At 39.7% G+C, this 26,486-nt stretch overlaps 2 protein-coding genes across 16 annotated transcripts in view; one reads left to right on the forward strand and one right to left on the reverse strand.

The window, feature by feature from the left end:
- Positions 1-25,300, forward strand: part of EML5 (EMAP like 5) — a 99,602-nt gene extending 74,302 nt beyond the window's left edge. For 5 of the 15 annotated variants that reach the window (XM_083500657.1, XM_083500670.1, XM_083500664.1 and 2 more), the window contains 14 exons: positions 602-731; positions 859-957; positions 3,048-3,068; positions 4,706-4,879; positions 4,995-5,203; positions 7,044-7,201; positions 8,122-8,236; positions 9,641-9,829; positions 10,047-10,219; positions 12,319-12,481; positions 13,791-13,894; positions 14,146-14,299; positions 15,233-15,333; positions 15,961-16,792. Coding sequence is in view for 8 of the 15 variants with exons in the window: in XM_083500664.1 (XP_083356790.1) it covers positions 602-731; positions 859-957; positions 3,048-3,068; positions 4,706-4,879; positions 4,995-5,203; positions 7,044-7,201; positions 8,122-8,236; positions 9,641-9,829; positions 10,047-10,219; positions 12,319-12,481; positions 13,791-13,894; positions 14,146-14,299; positions 15,233-15,333; positions 15,961-15,997 (1,827 nt within the window). In the remaining 7 variants the exon portion in view is untranslated. Of the gene's footprint in view, positions 1-601; positions 732-858; positions 958-3,047; positions 3,069-4,705; positions 4,880-4,994; positions 5,204-7,043; positions 7,202-8,121; positions 8,237-9,640; positions 9,830-10,046; positions 10,220-12,318; positions 12,482-13,790; positions 13,895-14,145; positions 14,300-15,232; positions 15,334-15,960; positions 18,289-21,012 lie in introns of those variants that run through there. The other 10 variants (XM_083500661.1, XM_083500665.1, XM_083500666.1 and 7 more) reach the window with 6 other exon arrangements.
- Positions 25,054-26,486, reverse strand: part of ZC3H14 (zinc finger CCCH-type containing 14) — a 28,257-nt gene continuing 26,824 nt past the window's right edge. Inside the window, exon 17 of the mRNA XM_083501963.1 lies at positions 25,054-26,444. Coding sequence (XP_083358089.1) covers positions 26,438-26,444 — 7 coding nt within the window. The 3' untranslated portion in view covers positions 25,054-26,437. The remainder of the gene's footprint in view (positions 26,445-26,486) is intronic.

Below are 26,486 nucleotides of genomic sequence, written 5' to 3' on the forward strand. Positions count from 1 at the left end.
AAAGCTCCTTCTCCACCCACCCCATGCGAGCTCCTTTTCCCCTTAGACCCCCCTCCTGCATTATTAGCCACATCCTTCTCCACCCACACCACGCGTGTTCCTTGTCCCCTTAGCAGTGGCGTAGCGTGGGGGGTGCAGGGGGGGCGGCTGTACTGGGCGCAACATCTGGGGGTTAGGGTTAGGGGGCGCAAATCCACGGGTTAGGGGGCGCAAATTACTTGCCTTGCCCCGGGTGCTGACAACCCACGCGACGCCACTGGCTTCTGTAAACAAATGCCTTGTGGTCAAACAGGCAGAATAAGTGATAATTTATTCTGCATCTATTTAAAGGGATCTTTCAATAGCCTAGACAGACTGGCAGAATAAAAGGGGAATTTGGGGGCAAACTTGTGGGCTGGTCAATACTGCAAGCAGAATATTCCCTGTTTACCCCCAATATATACGTGGTGAGTTATAGGATTTTTCTTGATGCTTTGGAACACTATTAAAAGGAAAAAAATAAATTCATTAAACTGCTTGTACAGTGCTGTTCAAAGATGAAATCATGAAATAGCTTTTATTCACAAGGAAGCTGGTGGTGATCATAAATCTGTTTTCTTAGGATCTAGTGCTGGAGCTGGTGTTTGGCTATCGTGGTAAAGATGGCAGGAACAATGTGCACTATTTGAATGATGGTGCTGATATAATTTATCACACTGCATCTGTTGGAATTCTGTACAATGTGGCAACAGGTAGGAAACATATACAGTAGATTCCATCTGGTGTTGATACAGTGTTTTTATTTTCTCTCTCCTTTTCTTTTCCCCTCATAGATGTGATATTTGTACTTTAAATAATATACCGTATTTGTCTCTGTAGGCTCTCAGTCTTTTTACCAGGAACATAATGATGATATTTTGTGCCTCACTATAAATCAGCACCCCAAGTTTATCAACCTTGTGGCAACTGGCCAAGTAGGTATGTTTGTATTTTTTAAAAAAGAAATTAATATATATGCATGAACAGTTAGTCATGTGAATTCATAGATAGAAGAAAGCATTTGCTTATGCTGCTTCTGTTTGTATGAATGTTACTCAGTTACCTGTGCCAATTATATTTTTTCTTGTAACACTGAAAATTATTTTTAAAACGCATTGATGCTTAAGGATGCTAATGCTATATTTTATTGCAGATTTATCAAAATGATTTTTTAAAGCTATTGAGCCCCATTTAATCACAAAACATTTTCTTTTTTGATTCCACACCTGCCACAATGTACACTATCATGTCCAGCATACACAACACAGAGCAAAATGCCCATTGCTGTGAGATGGACGAAGGAATGCAGGGACCCCCTAGGGGTGCAAAGCAGGTCTGAGTGCTTTGCAGATAGATGCATTGTGTACAAACTCCACAATATCTTCTGTGAAGACTGAGAAGCTATAGCAGTGTAGGTTGTACCTTCACATCAATACTGAGCCCATGTAGGCTAGTAAACAATCCTGCCAACTCTGCCACCCTAGGATACCTTGGTCCTCTGTAACATCCTGCCAAGTGCTAAGGGCTGGATTTTTTTGGTTTTTTTCTACCATGCACCCAGTGCAGCTATGTGATAAAGTATTGCCTGTTACAGCATTATATTGTTTTCAATAGACATTGATGATCATTCACTTATTTAGGAGAAACGAAGAGGAAAATATACAGTACACTTTTGAAGCAGAGATAATATAAAAAGATTGAGCTTTCAAAATATATAACAAAATCAAAATCAAAAGTGCACTAATTGAAAAGCAGTGATCATAAACAATCCAGCGCACAGTAATCAGAACAAATTGTCAAATGGGTTGATTAAAGTTGTGCAGGGATGAAAGTGGTCCCTTTTGTACAAAAACCATTGCCAAAAGCTAATCATATAATTTGGGGTAGGAAAGTATTTCTGCAATTTGATTTAAAATGATGCTAAATATGTACCAGAACACAAGGTATTTAGCCAGAACAGATGGAATTTTGAACTGCAGTCTGGAAGATTCTCAGATCCAAACATGATATGGTTTAAATGACAAGTTTAAGGTAGATGGCATGATCCAAAAATTGATTCTGAGAGTAGGTGCACCAGTGTATGCACAGAATTCCCTATACTTCTCATTCGAGAGAGGGAGGCTTCTTTAAAAGAATGTACAAATAGATCTGCTCCTTTCATTTAAATGAGTGTTGAACCTGCATCCTTGAGATCTCCTTCTGCATTCAAGAATACGTATAGAATCTGTGCTATGAACTTAATATCACAGAAAATATGTTAAGAGTGGCAATTATGACAGTGGTCATTGCTAGATCTATTACGTTTTTGGATGTTGATACTTTTTACAAACACATTGAGTTGGTTAAGATCTAACAAAACATGGATTGGACGATCAGGAATGTGCTGTGGACTTGTATTCTTCCTCCCCATGTCTCCAGCCCTCGCAGGCTCGGGTTTGACTACTTACTTCCTGTTTAGCACAAAGAATTTGCCATCATGTCTGAACGAAAAACTGTCCTTACCAATTCTGGATTAGAGGGCAAATGTAAACCACCATTCTGCAAACTGTGACCTATTTTAAATAAGAAACTACTAACTGAATCTTAATGCAGAAGGGGAGAGAGGGATAAGGAAAAGAAAGTAGATGAGTCCAAGGCTCACTCGTGTAATGTGAAACCATGGCATTACACATAGTCCTCTGCTATTTTTTCACAACTGCTGAAAGAAAGATTATTTTAAACCATCTCTAACCAAACAGTTTTGCTCTCCATGCAACTAACTGAGAATTCAATATCACTCAAGTTTGTTTAATTTCTAACTAAACATTGTTCAAGAAAAGGCATCTCCATGCCACTCTGCATATTCTGTTAGTGGAAGCAATAACAACTAACTATATAGGGACAGTAAGTTCCCGTTTAATATACCTGCCACAGAGTTCATATTGTTAGACAACAATTCTGAAACCAAAGCTTGTACTTTATACCACATATATTTTAGTTATCATTTTCATTCTGGTTGTAATTATTTTTCTGCTGCTTTTCCATTACAGGAGACACAGCAGATATGTCAGGTAAGGGAAACTAAATTTTAACACCTTCAGGTATAACTAGGTTCTTTGACATTACGCACAGTACTGTAGGTAGGTTAACTGAATATATTTCCATGATATCAAATGCTACAACATTAGCACTAAACACAAAATTCAACGATATAAATATGCAAGATTTCCTTTAGATGAAGTCAAAGAATAATTTTAACACATTCTAAAGTTTGTTGTATTATACCCACCACAACCACCCCAGTGTTTTGATAAGTGATAAAACATTTTATAACCTATTTTCTTATTTATATAACTTTTAGTTAATTCAGTTTCTGGAAAATCATTGGGGCTGACAACAAATGTTTCTGTTATAAATATTATTTTGTTTAGCTATTCACTCAAGAGGCCTTGGTGACTGAGTTAATAAAGAAATCATCTTTCTCATTTACTGTATTGTCATGCAGTTTTTACCAGCCATCCAGAATGCTTATCAGTGCTATCAAATCCATTTTGTGAAATATCATTATGTTCCTTTGAAAGTCATAGTCTCAGCTGTGATCTTGTATAGTTGTTTTCATCTTGCATGAATAGGTAGTCATGTTACATAGTTGTGTATCAAACAGCTGACAGAAAAGGATAATGCACATGCTTGCCTATGTAGAGCAGTTGTTGTTGTTTCTGAACTCTTATCTATGTGATTCCCTTGATTATAATGTCTTGTGCCACTTGTGTAGCCTATAGTGAACAATCAGATATTATGTCTTATCATAGTATGTTCCTCCTAGGACATGTGATGAGGATAGAAGCCCAGCCTTTTAGATTTCCACTGTGGTCCTTGTTGACCATTGTCACATTCCAAAACAGCAGCGAGCACATTTCAGAACTGGCAGAGTGTGGCCTGGGATTATGTAGTACTGAAAAATGCACTGGAAAACATATTTCCCTCATATATTTCAGTCTTCTATAGACTCTTACCACCCATGAATGCCCCTGTACCATATAGATTTCTTTACTTTATTGCACAAATGACTTGTTGGGTTCCTACCTGGCATTCATACAATGTATTACAAGCAAATTCAGTGTGCATGGAGGTCCTGCCAGCAGAGCACATTCAGGACCAGAATCTTAGACCAAGATTCCTATTTCATAAATAGTTTAATAAGTTCAGGATGGCCCATATCTAAAGACCAGTGAGAAGTTTATTTTTTAAAAAATTAGATTCACAGTACAGGCCTCACTCTGTCGTCTCGGAAGTAAGTCCTATTGAATTCTGTGGGGCTTACTCTCTAGTAAGTGCACTTAGGATTGCAGTCTAAATTGTAAACTTGTGAACTGCAGTCTGTATTCACGCTTTGTTCCCTTGTCATTAAACAAATGTAAGGGTGTGTATAACTTTATATAGATAATTTAAAATTCAGTTTTTTGTTCTTGTGTTAAGGGGGAACTGAATGAGACTTAAGAAGAAGGTTCTGCTGTTAGATGTATCTTTTCTAGATTTGGGTAATACTTTCCCAAATGAGCACTTTTTGCAGTGTTGGCTTCAGAAAGCAAGATTATAATTTCAGGTTTTGTTCTTTTAACTAAAGTTAGTTGAATTATTTAAGTGTTACAAATCCTATAAGCTTTAACTAACAAAATAATTTACTGATCTTCTTATATTTGTACAGCTACAGCACCTTGTATTCACGTATGGGATGCAATGAATAAGCAGACATTGTCTGTGTTGCGATGCTACCATTCAAAAGGCGTTTGTTCAGTCAGTTTTAGTGCCACTGGCAAGCTTCTTCTGTCTGTAGGGCTGGATCCTGAACATACCATTACCATTTGGAAATGGCAGGAAGGTAGGAAGGTTTTTGTTTGTCTAAAACACATTTATCTTGTTCATTAATCACTACTTATTGGTACAATACAATTGTGTATATGTGACTTTAAATTACAATTAATTCTTCCTATTAGGTGCCAAAATCGCTAGTAGAGCTGGTCATAATCAGCGTATTTTTGTAGCAGAATTCAGGCCTGACTCCGACACGCAATTTGTTTCAGTAGGAGTAAAACATGTGAGGTTCTGGACACTTGCTGGAAGAGCACTTCTAAGTAAAAAAGGACAAACAAGTTCAATAGAAGATGCACGAATGCAGACTATGCTATCTGTAGCATTTGGAGCTGTAAGTAAATAAACATACTCTTTACTACAGTTACTCTTTTTACTGTTGATGTTTCCGTGTTTTCATTAAACTATGACTGCCTTTAGTACTTTAAAAACTAAGCAGCTCAAACATAAGTTGCATTATAGATTTTGGAAGCCGTTGAATAGTATTTAAACACTTCGCCTTCCAATGCAGATATTTTGTATATTTAGAAAAACTGATTTATTTAGAAAAATATTTTTAAAAACATTTGAGGGTATTGAGGAAGGTTCTAGTAGTGATTCAGACTTCTCTGATAAAGACTAGTTCTGGAGCGAATGTTTTATGAGCAGTTACCAGTATTGTGCTGCATCCATAATTCACTAGAATCTGATTGAAACCTCGGTTGAGTACCAGATCTGAACATTTTTTCCACTAAACTCAGAACATTATTTGTTTGTTTGTTTGTTTGTTTGTTAAATGATGTTTGAATCTTGCCAGATTGGTCTAAGGCAGTTTTAAATGCAGATACAATAAAATCTAATCAGAACCAGCATAAAACTCACATAAAAAACAGAATAATTGTGTGTTAAGGTAACAGGTAATTGTGTGTTAAGATCCCCAGGAGCTTCCCAATAAATAAAGACACAATTGACACGGAATTTAGTTTTCAGGTTATTGGCATAATTTTGGCCACAACTTTATTGATTACAGATAGTGAGGGGTTTGTTTAGGCATTGGTTCCCGACTAGCTGCATCTGACCACAGCAGGGCAGCACTGATGACTGGGCCCCACCATATTGTCAGTACAGGTAAATATCGTGGGGGAGCATTGGTCCAGAATCAGACTCAAGCTCACCCCAAATGCTCCCAGGCACTCTTGTGTGGCCCTACCCCCCGAAAGGGGTCAACAAAAACATGCCAAGTCTCTGGATTCCTTTAATGGAATACCTTTGCGCATTGGAGGGGACAGGTGCTCCAACCCCCCCTCCAGACCACCTTGAACCAATGCCTAACTGCCAAACCTTACAAAGTTGTGATAATTTGCTACACGGCAGGCAAAGCCCAAGTGACACAAGCCAATCAGCCAAATGGGGAAATTCCTACTGGGCCCCTGTCCCAAAACAGACGACACATGATGGCATAGCAAGGTCATAGCAAGACCCTAAATATAGGGAGGGTGGGCAGGTGATCCGGTGCACAAAGTGAAAAGAGGAAGCTTTACGCAACATACAGTGGTATATAAAGGTCCCTCGGTTAATACACAAAATTCCCCGTTGGAAAGATTTGCCCAGCAACGAAGGGACCACCAGTCAGGGTTGTTGTGGCTATCCAATCGCTCCCACCCACACAAGCAGTGAGGTCAGTCCTGATGATCTCACCGCACTCTTCTGAGGAGGACTCGATTTACGAGAAAGTCTCCAATATCATTAGAAAGCCACTGAAGTGCAACAGAACAGGACAGACTTCTCCTGACACCTAAAAAAATGTTAAGAAGGTGCAAGGCAAACCTTTATGGGGAGGGAGTTCCATATTGATACTACCAGAGAAAATGACATTTTAACTGGCTTTGAGAACGGTAAAACCTGGACAAGGGCCATCGAGGACTGTCTTAATTGGCAGGCAAGTTCATATGGGAGAAGGTAGTGCTTTGATTCCAGGCCATTAAAGTATTGAAACCGTAAAACCAATATTTTGAACTGAAAACAAAAATCATTTTTCTGAAGATATTTTGAACTGGTAAAAAAATGCTTGTAGCAGTTAGCCACAGTTAGTACTCTGTCCACTGTGCTCTGCACCACCTGTAGTTTCATTATAAATATATGCATTTTCCCCTTTTGAAATCATGTGATGAACACATTCCCTCCCTCCTTTTCAGAATAATTTGACATTTACAGGTACAATCAGTGGAGATGTGTGTGTTTGGAAAGAACATATATTGAATCGAATTGTAGGCAAAGCTCACAATGGGCCTATATTTGCAATGTACACAACACTACGAGATGGCTTAATTGTAACAGGAGGCAAGGAGAGGCCGTGAGTCTGGTTTTCTTACAGATACATTTTACAAATATATTAATGAATGCCTAAATGTGTTGAAGTAAATTACACTGCGGTAGTTCTACTTTTAAGTATATACAATTCATTATTTGTACATAAGTAAATTGACAGCCTAAACCTATTTATCTCTATTAGCTGTAGCAGAGCAAGTAGTGACTTTTACTGACACAGCAACCATGGCAACTCTTGTTAAATGTTAGAAAAATTCCCTACCTAATTATTTACAATGAGTAAAACAGGAAACTGAATTCAATGATTTCACCTGTTTCCCACTAGTATTGCATGGTTTGTTGCTAGACTCAATCTTCTTTAGTTTAATACTAATAAGCCTTTCAGAAAAATAATCATTTCAAAGTGAGTGACTGACTTTAAAAAATAATCTTGTATTCTTTATGTTTTCCTATATTCTTACTGCAACAAAATGTATTATAAAGTAAAGAGTATCCTCAGTCATTTTCTCTTACATAGGAAAGAGTTAAGCATGTACTAGATTATGTCTAAGATTAGGGGAATGAATACCCAAGTCAAGGAAGTGAAAAGTTGAGCAGTCACGCTCTCACTGGCTAGCATATTAGCCTTAACTACAATGTGACATGAAATAGTTAAAATAACAGAAGCTTCTACAAAATAGTAAACATGTGCTTAACAACTATGACAAATGTGGAAATCTAAAAATTACATACTCTTAAGTAAGCTAAAACCATTGCAAAATAGTTTGTGGATAGCAAAACTGACATAATATTGTGTATTTTAAAATAGCGGTTTTAATTATTCATTTGTGAATCTCAACTGTGATATCCATTGAATGAATGGAATATGGGATTTGAACACATGCATTTTACACTGAGTGATTTTATCTATTCTTTCTATAATGTTTCTTTCTTTATTTTCACTAGATCAAAAGAAGGTGGAGCAGTTAAACTATGGGATCAGGAGTTAAGGCGGTGTCGTGCCTTCAGATTAGAGACAGGACAGATAATTGACTGTGTTCGCTCTGTGTGCAGAGGCAAAGTAAGTGCTGGTCTCCTTAAAGAGATGACAACATCTATCATGTTGGTTCATATTGGTTTTAGATCATCTTTGCTTATTTGTCAGCAACCTATCTTTTCTGTTTGTTTCTAAGCATCACTGCATGTATACTCTCAATCTTAGCTGTTAAAATTCTATTCAAATATTAGATAAGAAGAGCCTGTTAGACAAAAGGCTTATGTAGTCCAGTGTTCTGACTGTGGAGGTAGCATATAGCCATCAGGATTAGTAGCTACTCCATGTAACTACTCCATGAATTTTGTCTAATCCCCATTTAAAGCCATTCAGATTGGTGACCTTCACAATATGTTGAGGAAGCATATACGCATGTTGGCATTTTTGGTATTTAGTTTTTTTGTTGTACCTTTCAATGCTGTTTCTTGACTTGGGCAATACTCTAGCAATATTGAGATCCTCTCTGCTGCATGAAAGTACTGAGGACGGGAGAGAAAGAAAAGAGGAACACTGAGAGCAGAAAAGTGGCAGTTTTCACAATAGGAGAGGTTTGAGCAAAGAGGGGCTGGAGGAATACTGAAAGAGAAAAAGTGGTGGTTTAAAGCAATGTGAGAGATCTAATTAGATTGGAAAGGGAGCAACACTGAGGGTTATCTTTTTGTTCTTTAAGTTTTAACAAGCAGAAAGAACGAATGTGTCTACAACACAGAAGCACAAGCTAGCACCAAAAAGCTAACATGAGTACAGCACAGTCTTTCCCAATTTCCTTCTTGCTCTACTTCTTTCCCAATGTTTAAAATGAGAGTGTGTGTGCAAAGGGAGGTGGGCTGCAAAATAGAAGAGAGAAGGAGGAGGCATGGAAATGGAGATGGTCTGTGTGCAAGGGACACTTGAAAAAAGGTGGGAGAAGGGGGATAAGGAGGTAGAGGTGAAAACCAGGCAGTGCAAAGGGGTGTGAAAAACAAGGAGGGAGGAAGAGGCATGGAAATGAGTATGAAGGTGAAAAAAGGAGTACAGGAGGCTTCAGAAATAGGACTGGAAAGGTGAAAAGGGAGCTTAGTAGTTGCAAGGGAAGCTCATGGTTAACATGGGGAAAATAGTAGGAGGTTGGCAATCAGAGTGAGCAAGGATCCTGCCCCCCTAATATTTAATACTTTCATGATTTCAACACAGATAGGTAGCCGTGTTGGTCTGCCACAGTCAAAATAAAAAAATTCCTTCCAGTAGCACCTTAAAGACCAACTAAGTTAGTTCTAGGTATGAGCTTTCGTGTGCCTGCACACTTCTTCAGATACACATTATTATGATTTCAACAATTCCTTTAGTGAAAATATGTTCATGACTTCTAAGTTACTATGCATGGATTCATGTTACCCCTCATCAACAGATGCTATTTTTAAAATAGTTTTCATTAACTGAACATTGTTCCAGGGGAAAATTCTTGTTGGGACAAAGAATGCTGAAATAATAGAAGTTGGAGAGAAAAATGCAGCATGTAACATTCTAATTAATGGCCACATGGATGGGCCTATCTGGGGACTAGCAACACACCCTTCTCGTGATGTTTTCCTTTCTGCTGCAGAAGATGGGACAGTCAGACTCTGGGATATTGCTGATAAAGTAGGTATAAAAATTACAGTAAGACTATATACCGTAATTGTTTAGAAAAATAAATCCACTGAGAAAACTTGTACATATTTTCTTTTAAATGTATTTCCAGGAATTAAGTAAACGTAAGAGCTAAAAATAAATCATGACATATTCTTGCTATGCTATATTCATTGTACATAAATGGAAACATTTAATTGTGCTTCCTTTTAAAACCCAATTCTCACAGAAGATGGTGAACAAAGTAAATTTGGGCCACGCAGCACGCACTGTGTCTTATAGTCCAGAGGGCGACATGGTGGCTATTGGCATGAAAAATGGAGAATTTATTATCTTGTTAGTGAACTCTCTGAAAATATGGGGGAAGAAAAGGGACAGAAGATCAGCCATTCAGGACATCAGGTGAGATATCATGTTCCCTTACCTGCTGTGGTTCTGGATTCTCTAAAAATTATAGATGTCAAAGAGATAAATAATTACCTGACATTCAGAAGACATCTTAAGGCAGCCCTGTTCAGGGAAAATAAAAAAAATTCCTTCCAGTAGCACCTTAAAGACCAACTAAGTTAGTTCTTGGTATGAGCTTTCGTGTGCATGCACACTTCTTCAGATACATACATACAAGTGTGCATGCACACTTCTTCTGTGTATCTGAAGAAGTGTGCATGCACATGAAAGCTCATACCAAGAACTAACTTAGTTGGTCTTTAAGGTGCTACTGGAAGGAATTTTTTTATTTTGACTATGGCAGACCAACACGGCTACCTGTCTGTAACTGTTCAGGGAAGTTTTTAATATGTAATGCTGTACTGTTTTTAACACTGATTGGGAGCCGCCCAGAGTGGCTGGGGAAACTCAGCCAGATGGGCGGGGTATAAATAATAATAATAATAATAATAATAATAATAATAATAATTATTATTATTATTATTATTATTATTATTATTATTATTATTTCCGCATCTTGTTGGATATGGTGGATGTGCATGCATGAGGATGCAGCATTAAGAACATAGGAGTACCCCTGCTAGATTAGACCAAAGTCCCATTTATGCCAGCAATCACTCCCCACAGTGGTCAACCAGGTACATATGGGACGTCCACAAGGACATGAATGCGACAGCAGGAAGACATGAATGTGACAACACTCTGTCCAATCATGTCCCCAGCAAATAACTATTAATCTCAGGGTCATGGGTCATTCCTGTATTGCAGGGGGTTGCACTATATGACTTTTATGGTCCCTTCCAATTCTATGATACTGGAAGTTCACAGCCCACAACCATCATGATCTAGTTATTGATAGCCTTATCCTCCATGAATTTGTCTAAACTCCTTTTTAAGGCCATCCAAACTGGTGGCAATCACAACAACTTGTGGGAGTGAATTCATAGCTTAATTATGTACTGTGTGCACACTACTGCCTGTCACCATTTTTTGAAGGGAACAGAGTGATTTAGGCCCCTTTAAGACACACAACCTGTAGCAGCCAGTGGGGTGGGGTGGGTCTGCGTTGCTGACCTGGCTTCCCAATGCTGCACATCTCTGCCAGTCAATATGAGGGGGGGGGGCAAGGCAGCAGGGAACTTGGCACATTGTAAGTGGCAAGAGCATTGGATTGGCTCTGCCGCTTCATGCCCACTGCACTAAGCTCCCCACTGCTTTGCCACTCCCCCTCATGGTAATCGGCAGTGATGTGTGTGAAGCCAGCTCAGCAATGCTGTGCTGTGCTGCTAACCACTACTGCACACTGCTGACATAAACAGACACCTGTTTGGTGGGTGCATGTGCAAGCCAGAAAGACATTTTTTTTAATATATATATATATATATATATATATATATGCACATTTTGCAAAGCCCTAGTGAAACCCCAAGGTTTTCAAGAGCTTAAATTACTGACAGTTTCAGTGGTGGCATTTGCAGAGTCTATGCTTGAGGTGCTGTTTAACTAAGGTTTATTCAGAGTAGACTCACTGAAATTAATGAACATGACTAAATGAGTAAACATGTAGTTGAATACCATCCTATGTACAGATGAACAGAGAACTAGACAGGAATAGCATAACATGTAGAGAAAAGGATGCTATTTGACGTGGAGAAAATGTTTGAAATGGAATAAAACCATTTTGTGGCAGAGAAAATCGTTAAGAAATGACCAAGTTTGATTTGGATAGGTTCAGTTAGTGATTAAAGGGGGGGGGGATACTCCACTTGATATATACTATGAAAAAGGCATGATCTGATGACATTGTTACTTAGAAGTAAATCTCACTGTGTTCAGTGAGGCTTCCTCCAAGATAAATGTATGTAGAACTGCAGCATTGAAATGTCTTTTATTTCATATTTATATAGCATATGCTTTAAACCTTTGCTCCATTTTATACCACAATCATTTTACAAAATATCTGGCATAAAAAGTAAATGAAAAAAATAATATTTTGAGATTTGTTTAATGCAATGTCATCAGCAAGAACTCATTTAACCTGTTTATCTACATAGGTTCAGTCCAGATTCTCATTATTTAGCAGTGGGTTCCAGTGAAAATGCAGTGGATTTTTATGACCTGACATTGGGGCCTACTCTTAACCGAGCTAGCTACTGCAAAGACATTCCTAGTTTTGTAATTCAAATGGATTTTTCAGCAGATAGCTGTTATCTTCAGGTAAATATAACTGGGAGCTTTTTTTTAAAATTAAACTTGTTTCATAAACATTCCCTTTTAAACTGGGGGGGGGGTATTGCTTTTGTTTGTTACGATGGTATGTATTTTTGTGTTTTTATATTGCAAACTTCCCTGTGATCTTTGGATGAAGGGCAGTACAGTGGTACCTCAGGTTTCATACACTTCAGGTTACAAACTCCGCTAACCCAGAAATATTACCTCGGGTTAAGAACTTTGCTTCAGGATGAGAACAGAAATTGTGCTCCGGCGGCGAGGCAGCAGCGGGAGGCCCCATTAGGTAAAGTGGTGCTTCAGGTTAAGAACAGTTTCAGGTTAAGAACGGACTTCCGGAACGAATTAAGTATTTAACCCGAGGTACCACTGTATAAATATTTAATTAATGATAATAATAACAACTATTTCCAGTATCTTACTCTGTTTATCATCTCTCACATGCAAGTAGAAATACATATTGGAACCGATGGTTAGTTTATGTCCAGGAATTAAAAACTCCTATTTGTTTCATGTGTTACACAGGCTCAGACATAACAAAGAGCACATTGGGAAGGCGCAGTGCTGCAAATGGGCTTGCAACATAGAAGCGCAGTTAAGCAAAGTTTCTGTTTGTGAGCACCAGTGCCTCATGTGTCTACCAGGCCACCAGGATCTGTGTACAGTGGTACCTTGGGTTAAGAACTTAATTCGTTCTGGAGGTCTGTTCTTAACCTGAAACTGTTCTTAACCTGAAGCACTACTTTAGCTAATGGGGTCTCCTGCCACTGCCACACCGCTGCTGTGTGATTTCTGTTCTCACCCTGAAGCAAAATTCTTAACCCGAGATACTATTTCTGGGTTAGCGGAGTCTGTAACCTGAAGCGAGTGTAACCTGAGGTACCACTGTAATTTGTGAACCCCTTTTCAAGCCATTGTTATTATGCCAATAGCCAGCACCCACATTTGCAACCTCCATGCAAAGGTGCTGATTCTCATGAATGGTGCCACTGTCTGAACCAGTTTAAAGACAATTCAGCTTTTGTGTTGTGTTGTAGAAATGCACTACTTTTTATATTCCTAGAATATTCTGTTAAGTATTGTTACCATGACAAGACTCAAGCGAAAACCAAATCCGAATAAGAATAGGATGATTGACAGGATAGCATAGGACCAGGTTTTACTGTTGATTTTGAAAATTATATTGATTAGTATCTCTTGATATGTTGACCTATTTGTTCCTTAACAGAAACGTATTTCAAGACAAAAATATCTTCAGAATATCTGCAACTGTATCACTCTATACTAATTCTTATAGGTCTCTACTGGGTCTTACAAAAGGCAAGTTTATGAAGTGCCTTCAGGAAAACAGCTCCTGGATCAAACTGTGATTGATAGAATAACATGGGCCAGTTGGACCAGGTAAATCCAGACATACTGAAGCTTTCTTAAAATATGCCACATCATTTCCTGCCGAAATTTATGCAATTCCTGTTTTATGGATGTATAAGTAGTTTTTCTGACACTATTTGTGCTGTGACATAATTGCTGTGCACCATCCTGTACTTTTAATAGAATAAATGTATGTAAACACTTTAAATAAGTAAATAAAATTACATCAATCCTCAAAATGTATTTCTTTAAATGGCTCCATTTCCTACCTTTTGCTTCAGCATTTTAGGAGATGAAGTTGTTGGAATCTGGTCCAGGCATGCTGAGAAAGCCGATGTAAATTGTGCCTGTGTTTCTCACTCGGGAATCAGCCTTGTAACAGGCGATGACTTTGGCATGGTCAAGCTGTTCGACTTCCCTTGTCCAGAAAAATTTGTAAGAACCTTTTGATTGAAGATTATGAGAGCTCCTTTACTAAGGTGAACCACTGTAAAATTGGAGAAGGAAAATTGCAGGAGATTTTTCTTTACCACCTAGTTTTCTTCAACAGGACCTCTGGAGTCCTTTGAAGACGGAAAATGAAAGATACAAGTATCATTGCTTGCTTGGTGGTTTGAGTCAATGGGACAGTCCTGACTCCATTCATACAACTTGCCACTAACCTGTTGCAAGTAGCTGTTGTGTGCCCAGGTGCTGCAACCCTGCCAACCTGACCCAGTACAGAAACCAGTCAAGACTCAAGGCCACAACTGTATTGATTCCAGATGTAAGAGGTCTGACATGGCCATTGGCTAATTTGGCAGGTAGTTTTCCTGGCCGTCAGAGAGCCATTTTGGTTCCCCGCCATCTGATATTCCCCCAACAGAGGCAGCCCCTCATCGGGAAACATTGGGCAAGGTAGTGCCAGCCTGCAATGCTGCCCCACCTTCTAAGATGTAAGCAGATTTGCATGCACAGGTGCTGTCTGCAACAAGTAGCAGTTGCAGCCCTTTGTGGACAGTTGAGTAGCAGACTGGACTCAGCCTAGCCCCAGAGTGCTGTTTCCCAGTGGAGGAGCACAACACTGAGAGAACAAATAAGAGAATGCATGTGCAACTGCTGTATCACTGTTCTGCAGTTCTCTACCTAGAAACAGAAGTGTGGTTCAGCAGCTGGATCAGTGCAAACTTCAAATTGATCCAGCTGCTGAACCACACTTTTGTTTCTAAAGGGTCAGGAGAGATTGGGATAGTGTGGCAGTAATGTGAATGGTAGCAGCATGTTGTGGGGGAGACAGATTAAAAATCATTCTACATATGCATACTGTGGGATTAGGGGCTCATTTTAAAAATAATGAAAATGACATGTATATTTTGTTTTATTTCAAAGGCAAAACATAAACGATTTTTAGGTCACTCAGCCCACGTGACTAATATTCGTTTTACAAGTGGGGACAGATATGTTGTTAGTGCTGGCGGAGATGACAGCAGGTATGTAAATCTTTATCTAAATGCTAGAAAAAAATCAGATTAAAGCAAATTATTTTCTGCTTTTTCTGAAAATGGACTCAGTGTTTGTATCCCATTCCCTCGCTGTGCAGACGTGTGGGAATGTTTTAATCACATGACTGTGTTTTACATCCAGCACTGATTGTTGGAGTCTTGTGAACAGAAGTTCCGTTCTGTATTGCTTTTATGTTCTCTCTTCTCTTTGAGAGCAAGAAGGAGATGAGCCATGTTTTCCTTTGTCCTGATTTTGTATATAAATAAAGTAGCTTAGTACTCACACCCCAGAGCCTAGCTTCTGCTGATGTCGTTTCTCTGCTAATGTGTGCTCAGTGTCTCTGGACATGAGTCACAGAATCTCATTGGGGAAGAAGATTGAGGAGCGGCACGCAGATAAGAGTAATGGGCTGGCACATATAATGTCGTTGCCTGGTCACCCGCCCTGCCTGCCGGCAATTACCCCGACACTCAGATGCTTGAAAGACAAGCAGTCATGTTGAACTAGCAAAAAACCAAGCATAACAACTTTAAATATACATTGAAATTACTTTTAAAATCTATCAGCTTGCTGTAACTTTTATTTCTTCTCTTACTTTCTGTTTGAAAATACAGCATATTTGTCTGGAAATGTGTACATATGCCACATTGAGAGACATGGAGACCTTCCAAAGAGGACACTACTGAAGAGGCATCAGTGCCCCACAATTGCAAAGAGACATTCTCCAGTGTCCAGCATGCTTCGAGAAATGGTGCTGATAAAAACAGACAACAATCCACCTGACTGACTAGAGTCTATCAGAAGGATGGAGCACTGCAAATGTATTGAGTCTAGTCACATTACTGCAGTATCAGATATCCTACATCTGTTTCCCACTCACTGCCAGATGCTGAAACACATGGAAAGGAAGAAGTGAGTTTTGGCTCAGTGTACAGTTTCCCAATAAGATCCTGAATTTGTAATCAAGAGATGTTATTTCTGACCTAGTGCTGTACATTGCTGTGTTTACTTTCAGCATGAATGTTTAAGTACTGGGGATTGACTCTCACTCAAATAGAAGACTCCTTATTTTATTACTGAAATGAAAGCCACCTTGCAGCTCTTAAACTATAATATTTTTTTAAATGGGTGAAAATAAAATAGAAAATAAAAGGGATAAACCAGCAAAAGGTTTATCTAGTTCACAAAAAAGTCCCAAGAATTAAGTTTGTTCCTAGGACCTGCAGAATTCTATTGGTTTTAAGGCTTGGGTTGTAATCATGTCTGGTGAATGCTAGTAGACATGCGTGAGCCCATTCTTCAAGGCTGATTTAGTGTTTTTGTATCACAAGCATTAAATTAGTTCTGTGAGCAGAATAACATTTGCTCACATTGTGAGTGCCTTGCCCACAACCTAAAAGTCTAACTCTGGTTTTTGCCTTGTGAATAAAAGTGTTCTCAATGAAAGATAAATCGCTGTGTTTGCTTGCAGAGCTGTGCTGGAAATGAGGACCAGGCTGCTCATGTTAATGTTTATACAGTTATGAAGCTGTGGGGTGCCATTAGATGCAATAGGATTTATTAATTGCATTTTCACAGCATTGATTAGTAAATTCAAAGTGAATAGATACTTCAGATACATTTTACCAATTATTATTATTTTGCACAGAATAAGACTCATTGAATCTCTTGCTCTCCGGCTAATAATCTTACAGCTAGTCCATTCATTCATGCATACAGGCACCCACAGATTCCACCTCAGAAGGCACATTTGGGATCATTTTTTCTCAAAGCAACCCCGTGTCAAAATCGTATCTACACAGGGAAAAATTACACGCAAGTTGGCGAGTTAGATTTTTGAAATGCAAGTGCCTGTATGTTTGAAATGGTTCTAACAACCAAATGTAAGCATCAAAATAAGCATACATTCTGAATACACTGGTTTGTGCTTCTTAGTACAGGTATAAACATGAGAATTGCAGGTGACAAATGAATCACTTCTGTGACATTTGTGTCCCTGGCACATTCCACTGCATGCACAGTCTTGGCACCCCTCTTTTACTTCCCTCACTGATTAGTACTGAGATGCATCCTGACTCCTGTGTGAAACATTTTAGATCTAATTTGAGGCCAGGCACGCCCATTCCCTGTTTCTCTGAACAATGAGAATTCAGCATCCCAGCAACCATGCAGCCTTCTGCTGGGTTCAGGTTATCTAAATCAGGGTAATGTGTATATCCTGTGCATTGTGGGACATCAATATAATGAGATGCAAAAATAGAATAAACTCTGCCCAATGCAACATTCACAAAATTATGTTCTAGTTTTCCGCAAACCCTAATGTGAACACCAGATCTACCCCAAAGCATGCTTGAAAGTGGATGGGGAGGGGGAAATCCATCTTTTGACATAACTATGCTGATTAACCATTCAGCAGAGTGTTTAACTTATTTGGGGGTAACTAAACAACATAAAATTGTCTTGATTATTGTCTAGAATTATTTTTCCATGTACAGTAATTATACACGGCAATCCAGGAAATGTAACATCTTTTTTTAAAGCCAGTTTGATTACATATCATGTCAGAACTCTCTTCTCATAACCAAATACATGATAACACCCATAACCCATGTTTTGAAGTTGGCTTATTTAAACCATGTTTTGGGGGGTTTGGACAAAATGATGAGCTGCAGTTAATTAAAAAAAACACAAAGAGAAGTGAAAGCTTTCAAATTCCACCTCCCAGCTATGAAGGAAGAGGAAGAAGGAGGGGGAAGTGCGCAAGCCAGAGGCTCACTGCAGCATTGTGAAAAACCTCTGGCTTTTTGCCTCCCAGCATCCACATTCATACAATGCGGATAAACATGTGAGCATGCTAAACCTACTATGCACTCACCAATCACTGTGATACAAGCAAACCAAATTCTTCTCCTGGTTATGTTACTTTAGACCTTGTAGAACAAGCCCCCAAATTCCATTATCGTTGGCCATATTGGCTGGGGTTGATGGAGTTGGAGTCTAACAACCTCTGGAGGCCTCCAGGTCTACCAGCCTCCCTCTACCAGATGCCTTGGCTTTGCACTTTTAACACCTCATAAATTAGAAGGGATTTAACGAGAGACCATATTTGGATGGACTAATTAGGGTTTATCTGCATGCTTACCCAGCCAATGTTATTTTCCGTGTTGGAGGGAAGAGCACGTGTCATATTTCCACTATTTGCATACAATGTTGTAACACAGGTGCTTAAACAAGTGTTTATTTCTTCTCCATCAAGAGAAGATCATATGAGTTGGGCCTGCACTACATTTTGTTTCATGAGCATGGTGGAGGGATATGTAAATAACTGTTGTATCAAAGGCGTTCAGCAAGCTGAAAGCTCAGATTGAAATAATCGCAAATGTGTCAGTTTATTTTGAAACATGAACTGTTGATACCACTCTCCATGTATAAGCATTTGCATAAAATAGAGACTATGGTGAAATGTTCTGGAAGCCAAGCTAATTGAACAGTTACAAAAATGAGTCCCCTTTTCCAAGCAGGCATTTCAAAAACCACAAAATACGGTATATGTGTGAATGACAGTTCTATATTATGTAAGAACAAATATTAGGCACCCAAGTAACAACTTGTTATTAAAATTTCTATCCCACACTTCCTCAGTAAGGAGCCCAGGGCAGCAAACTTAATACATCTTAATACTATGAAAAATCAAATTCAAACATATTCAAACATTAAAAACAATAACAAGATCCAACAACATTTTGAAACGTCTAAAAGCATTTTAAAACAATCACATTCACAGCTTGTAGTTATAAGGCTGTCCGGAACAGTACCTTTCAGCTGTCAAATGCCTGGGTGAACAGGAATGTTTTTAAGTTCCTCCTGAACGTTAATAATGAGAGAAACAGATGCATCTCACGGGCATTCCACAAACAAGAAACCACCAAGGTTACTTCATAGGTTAAGGCTAACTGGGCAGCAGCTCGCAGCAACAGCAGCACCAACAGTACCCCTCCTGCTGATCATAGGGCCTGTGGGAATGGAGTCAGAGAGTCAGATGGCTGCCTCCCCTGTGCTATTTTGTTACCTGCACAGGTGAGGTCACGTCCACCTCTGGTCACATGTAAAGGAAGCCCAGGAGGAAACAGGAAGTTCTGACTGGCTGGTCCAGACATCCCCTTTTTATGTCCACTCTAGGAATGTTGTATTTGATTGCTCTGTGTTTCACACCCCACAGCGTCCTGTATGGTTGTTACTTGAGCAGGTGTTCTTTTGGGTACTGTTTAGAGTTTTGTGCTAGTACTAGCACCTTGCATTGAGCCTAGTAGCTCTGACAGCCTGAGCACTGCTTTCAGGACCGGTGACACATGGTCCCATCCAACCTAGCAGCCATTCTGCACTAGCTGCAGCCTCAGATGATCTTCAAGGGCAGCCCCATGTATAGAGCATTACTGTAGTTCAGGCAGGAGGTCACCAGAGCATGGACAACTGAGGTCAGGCTATGCAGTGCTGGAACAGCTAAGCAGAGCATAAGCACTCATAGCCATGGAAAACTCTTGAGAGGTTAGCAATGGCAGACTAGGGAAACCATGCTCCAGATTCATGGATGACAGCTCCAAACCATGTCATAAAGATGTTAAATAGTGCAGGAGACAGCATAGCCCCTTTCAGCACCCCACAGAACAAAAGCCGTGAGGTTGAGCAATAGTCTCTGCCAATAGGGGTGAAACCACCATAATACGGTGCCTCCAACTCATGCTTCTGAGGCATTCCAGAAGGACACCATGGTCAATGGTGTCAAAAGCCATTGAGAGATCAAGCAAAATGAATAGGGGCACAGTCCCTATAGGACAATCAAGACTGTTTCAGTGCAGAAACAGGGCCTGAAACAAGACTGAAATGGGCATATATAACCTGCTTCCTCCAGGAATATCTGCAGCCGGTCAACTACTAACCTCCTGATCACCTTGCCCAGAAAGGAAATGGCTCCATCTTTATTACAGCAGTAAATAGTAATGTATAAATTGCATACTCTGTGAATACATCCATTTCAGTGGGTCTTCTGGTAAGGGGCACACAGCACAGGCAGTTAGTGACTGTGCCATGTGCCAGCCCTCCTTCAAGCCTGGGAAATTGTGGTTGTCCTATCAGCAGACTTGGGGTCTGCAGCTGCTATTGTTGAATGCCAAGCCAGCTTTGAATAACACCTCTCTCAACCATGATTTGATTGTGGATGAGGAGGCTGATCTGGTCTGTTACAGATCAGGATGGGTGAGCAGGATGGGGTTGGTCTGTACCAGATCCAGGAGCTCTTGGAGGAAACTGATTTTCTAGATCTATTTCCATCAGTGTTTAGGCCTGGTTTTCGTACAGAAACTGCTTTGGCCGCGTTGTATGATGGAAGCGAGGAATCACTGTTGGAAAAGAGACAGGGGAAATGTGTCCTTGTCAATTCTCAACCTCTCAGAGGCTTTTGATACCATTGGACATGATATCCTTCTGGGGCAACTGTCCAAGCTAGGAGTGGGTGGCGCCGCTTTGTGGTGGTTCTGGTCTTACTTGGATGGACTTTTCCACAGGGTGATGCTTGGGGACTGCTCATTGGCCCTGTGGAGCCTCAGGGTACAATTTTATCTCCAATGCTGTTTAACATCTACACAAAACCTCTGAGTGGGGTTATCCAGCCTTTTGCAGTGCATTATCAGCAACATGCTGATGACACATAGCTCTACCTCTCCTTTATGGTGTGGCAGATTGGACCATTGTTTTGTCTCGGTAATGGACTGGATGAGAACCAATAAACTGAAGCTCAATCCAGATAAGACTGAAACACTCTTAGTGGGCGGTTTGCTAAACCAGATGGCTGTGAGGTTGCTTGCTCTTCATGGGGTTACACACTCTCTGAAGGAGCGGGTATGTAGCTTGGGGATACTTCTAGATCTTTTGCTGTCACTTGAGGCTAAGGTGGCTTAGCCTTTGGCTGGGGGCCTAGCTGCACTCCTGGACAGTGATGGCCTAACCTATGTCATCCATGCTGTGGTAACCTCTAGGTTAGATTACTGCAATGTGTTATGGGGCTGCCTCTGAAGGCAGTTCAGAAACTTCAGCTGGTACAGAATTCAAGGCCAGGTTGCTCATCAGCGAAAGGTGGTTTGAGTTTATTACACTGTTCCTGGCCCAACTGCACTAGCTGCCAATTAGCTTTTGGGCCCAATTCAAAGTGCTGGTTATAGCTCAGGACCGCTATAGCTCAAGGACCATCTCTGTCCATATGAACCTACCGAGATCCTCATCTGATACGCTTCATCGTGTGCCTCCTCCTCGAGAGGTCCAGAGGTTGGCAACACGAGAACAGGCCTTTTCTGCAGTGGCTCCCCATTTGTGGAATGCTCTCTCCACGAAGGCTCACCCGGCCCCTGCATTACATTATCTTTAGGCGCCAAGTGAAAATGTTTCTCTATAACCAGGCCTTGGGCTGATTAACACTCTATGGACTTTTAAAGGTCTTTGTGGGTGGGTGGGGGTTTATTGGTTTGTTTTTATTATGCATTTTGTGTTCTCATTTTGTATTTTTATGTTGTGAACCATCCTGCGATCGCTGGGAAAAGGGTGGTATGCAAATTTAATAAATAAATAACAATGAAAAATATTGAGTTTAACTAATTTTGAATACCACCCAAATGCATTTTACAGCACGGCAACCTTTGCACATAGTGAAATCTCTGGGAAGGAGGGCCCTAATGCCAAGCGCAGTTCACAAACAACACACTTAAAGAGCTCCAAAAATCCAGTCTGTGGAGTGTAGAGGGTCTGTAGCTGGCTGCTATTCCTTTATACAAAATAGGCAGCTGTCCCTGGACTGGTATCCCCCCTACCCACAAGCAATTTCTATCTATTATGGTTGCAAAATGAGAGACAAATTCTAGCATAGTACCAAACCCAGAAGTCCATACAGACTTGTTCTTGCGTAGGTATGCAACTCATAACAAAAATGGCAGTAGAAAAACCACATAGGAATGGGAGTGTGTAGGGAGCTGCCGCACAACTTAAGGAGCTCCAGGAGTGAAACAAAAACTTATGAGAAAGACATATCCAGCCAGAGGCGGACTTTGGTAATCTTTTGAAATATGGCAAGGCCTGTGCGGGGCCAAAATTTAGTGCCTCCAGATGGATCTTCTTAGATTTGTGCCCTCTTGGCTTGGCGCTCTGTGCGGGGGAACCATCCGCACTGCCTTAAAGCTGGCGCAGCTCTAGCACTGCAAAGTCTACAGGCTGTGGCACACAGCAGCTTTCTGTATTGCAGATTCCTAGCCTGTTCCTTCTCAGGTTCCTCCTACCCAGCTCTTGGAAACTCTCTGGCAAATGTTTGTGCCCCCTAGAGGCACAAGCCTCACACTTCCCAGAACCATGAGATTTGGATAACCACCGGTATTTAGTCTGAGGGGACATTGATTTCATTCATTTGCCCCTAACTAAGACTGTATTTTGCTTTGCATCTAGTGAAAAGTAGCCATTTTAGAAATTCAATTTTCATGGATTCTCCTAAATAGGAATTACCACAGACCATCCTTTAATAACTCCCTGCCCCCTGAAGAAAATATAATTCCATAATTAAGATTTCTCGAGAGTCTGATGTAAAACACTATTTTTTTAAGCAAAATGTGTTGAGTGTAGAATTCATATTTCAGGTGCATGAATGTTAGTTTCTAAACTCCAGACTGTATCCTGCTATGGCCATGAAGGCTGGTGAATATTTTGAGAATTCTGTAAATTATTATTTTAACCCCAAACCTAAATGCATGAAATCTTGCACAAACTACATGACTTTGTGGTTCACTTTTTTGAAAAAATCTTGGTGCTTTCAACGCTTTTCCATAATGATAAAGCCTGGTTTGTTTTTGTTTTTCATTTTATTGCAAATATTTCATTATGATTGTGCTTTGGAGCCTTGGGGCATCTAAAGTAATTTAAAAGAACAATTGTGTGGCTAAATGTAAAGCTTCACCTTGCTGCAGTGTTCTCGAATACAGAACCTTGGCTTAGAAAACATTGATTTATTTGCACACAATATAACGTTTTAGTTGCTTTTTCTTGTAAGTGTGACTCAAGATAATAAGGGCAAAACTATAGACTAGATGATGCTTACTGAAAATTTATAATTGTAGGACTGAACAGACATCCTTTTGAACTCATCCAGTGTCTGTCTGTCTCTCTCCCTCTCTCTCTCTCTGTGTGTTTGAAATTAATAGGGAATACAGTTTTAACAGCTGTCACCTGGTAAAGTGACCTGTAGTCCTAAACCACTTGATAACATTCAATAAATTGGTCCCAAATCATACGATGTACAAAGGAAGGCAAATTATGTATTTAAATGGACCTATACAGTACTCTGTATTTAGAGATCAGCTCTGTGCCACATCTGACCCCCAACAAATCCAGTCCCAACAGCTATGTTTGGCGACCCACAACAGATTTGATATACCAAATTTTCTGCTTGCACAGGAAGGCAAAGAACCACGCAAAGTAGAGGAAAGCTGTCAAGCACCTAGCATGTGGGTGGTGCTGGGCTGGATTTGACCCTCTGTACAGGACTGATACAAAACATGCAAAGTTTGGAAAACTTTGGCATTACAACAAACAAAACATCTGCAGGGTGCATTGCAAGTGGTAACAGAGGATGCATTATCCGACCCACTATGCTGGTGAAACCTAAACTTACCCACTTACTTGACGTCCCTTGTACTACTTACTTTGAAGCAAGCTGCCCTGAAATCAACAGGACTTGCTTCCAAATAAATGTTTTGGATCTCAGGCTGAGAGGCACCGGAAAGTGTGTTTAGAGGGATTTATTGATGCTTGGTTTGTCTGAAGCCAGATTGGAGATGTGGGTGGAAATTGGGTCAACAGAACCTTGTTTTCGATTTTGCCAGTGAGCACTGGCAACTGCAGGTTAAGCTGCACAGTATTAAAGGTCAGCTTCTGCCACAAAGGGCTTAATATCGCCAGGCTGCTTCCAGCCGTTTTAGGCCACAGCCAAACAGGGCTGGCCCAAGACGTTCTGGCACCTGAGGCGGACCACAAAATGGCACCTCCTTCCCTACCGAGGAAGAAGGGGTGAGAGGAGATCTCTATCGGAAACAAGGGGGAAACAAACATATAAAATGGGATGTGCTGCCTCTGTGTTTCTGCTGCTTGAAGCAGTCGTCTCTCCTTTTCTCATGTGAGGGCAGCTCCTGGCTAGTTTTGTCCTCAGTGAAACAGGAATAGCTTCCTGCAAATTGAAAGTATTTCCATAAACAAGGTTACAAATAAGTATTTGAATAGGCGATTTCCAAAAGCCCTGAAGTATTCATCATTATGAATTGAAAGCAGAAGCTTTTATTAACTAGAAATGCCATGCTTTGTCACTGTTCCTATTTTTTTTAACACAACACGCTTTTTATGCCCTTCACTGTCTGTTTTACCACATTTCACTGAAATTCCTGGAGCGATTTATTTTCTAGGTCCCCAATATCTCACTCTAACGTGTTTGTCAGATGATCCATTTTGCTTTAACAGCAGCAACAAAATGTTACGTCCAACTATAACCCAAAGGTGTATGTTAACTGTGACCTTTATTACAGTAGCAAATTGTGTTCTCTTTTGGGTTTTCATCATAAAGAGCTAATCCCTGTGATCAAATAATCTTAGAATTTGTTATTTAAAAAGTGTATCAGTTAAGCCTCTTTTTTTTTAATAAATCGTTTTTTATTTAAAAAAATCTGAAAACAGAGATTTCGAAATAATTTCCTCGGTTGTTAAATTTCAGAATTCAAGAATATATTGGTCAAACTTGAGTTTAAAATGTGGAGTTAACTTTTGTTTTCCGATATCTAATGTAAATATTTGTACAGAATATTATCTTTTGTATATTTTTGTGAAAATGTAGTTCCCCAAAAGATACAAAAGATTTAATAAAAAATACATTTATGTTACTGCTTAATCTTTTATATTATACCCTAAGGAGCCCAGAAGAACACCCATTTCTGCCATTTAGATTCCAGGATATACCTTATAGTAAAGTACTGTTTCAAGGAAAACCAGTACTTCAATACACAGACTTATTAGCAGGCCTGCCCATACTCCTTCGCTCCTGAGACTAGCCATCTAGACTAACTGCAATGAAGGCAACAGATACAATTTAGGCCTTTCCTTAAACAGCATTTAGAAGACAGAATGCTCTTTCCCCCATACAAACTACCTTCCAGGAGTGAATTCTAAAGCAAAGCTGAAGGATTCGTCAACAACTTAACAGCTAGCCAGACTGTACCTTAACCAGGTTTACAGTCAAACTTTAAAATCTGGTTTCAAATGCTAGCTGTAGCAAGCTTTGACACCAATTTGAATAAACTGGGAGAGGGAAATTCAGTCTGTTGGGATGGGGTGCTGACAGCTGACCTGCAGTTATATCTCTCCACCAGCCTGATTTCCATTCAAGAGAGTTCTATTTAATTTATTCCATTTATATCTTGCCTTTCTTCCCAGCTGGTCTCTCATTCAGGCATTGACCAGACCCAGACCTATCATAATCCACATACTTTAGATGTCATTAAATTGGTAACATTTCCCTACTTTTAAGAGCTTTTTTCTAGAAAAGAAATTTAAATGGCAAAAAAGGTGAGGTAATCTATACTGAAGATGATGGTTTCTTTAAAGCACATATGAGTTATATTACTTTAACAACGATTTCCCAAAACAAACAGTTTCTTTGTAATGCAGTAATTTTTCCCAGTCTTGGAATGGATGCTCCAAAGGAGATTTGTAAAATTGTGAGCAAAAAGGAGAAACTTACTGGCCCAGCGTAAGTAGGACAATAATTGTGCCTTGACATTTTTATTAGTGTTAAAGCAAAATCCTCTTCCCTACTGACATTTTTACAGTAAAAATATGTAAAACCAGTTATTAAATATACAAGTTTTGAAAATTTCACATTTCAAGTAGGCAATCGACTTCATTTTATGAAACAATATAGATTCAAGGCCTGGCATATACAATAGCTTTTACAGCATCTTGTTCCATCAGTGAGTATCCGCCCATCATTGTACAATGGTGAATTATGGGTTGTGCAAATTATTCACTGGAAAAAAATAAATACAGAAAATTAGAAAATGTGTCATGA

Source organism: Podarcis liolepis (assembly GCF_965112155.1).
Source record: "Podarcis liolepis genome assembly, chromosome: 1".
NCBI classification, from domain to species: Eukaryota; Metazoa; Chordata; class Lepidosauria; order Squamata; family Lacertidae; genus Podarcis; species Podarcis liolepis.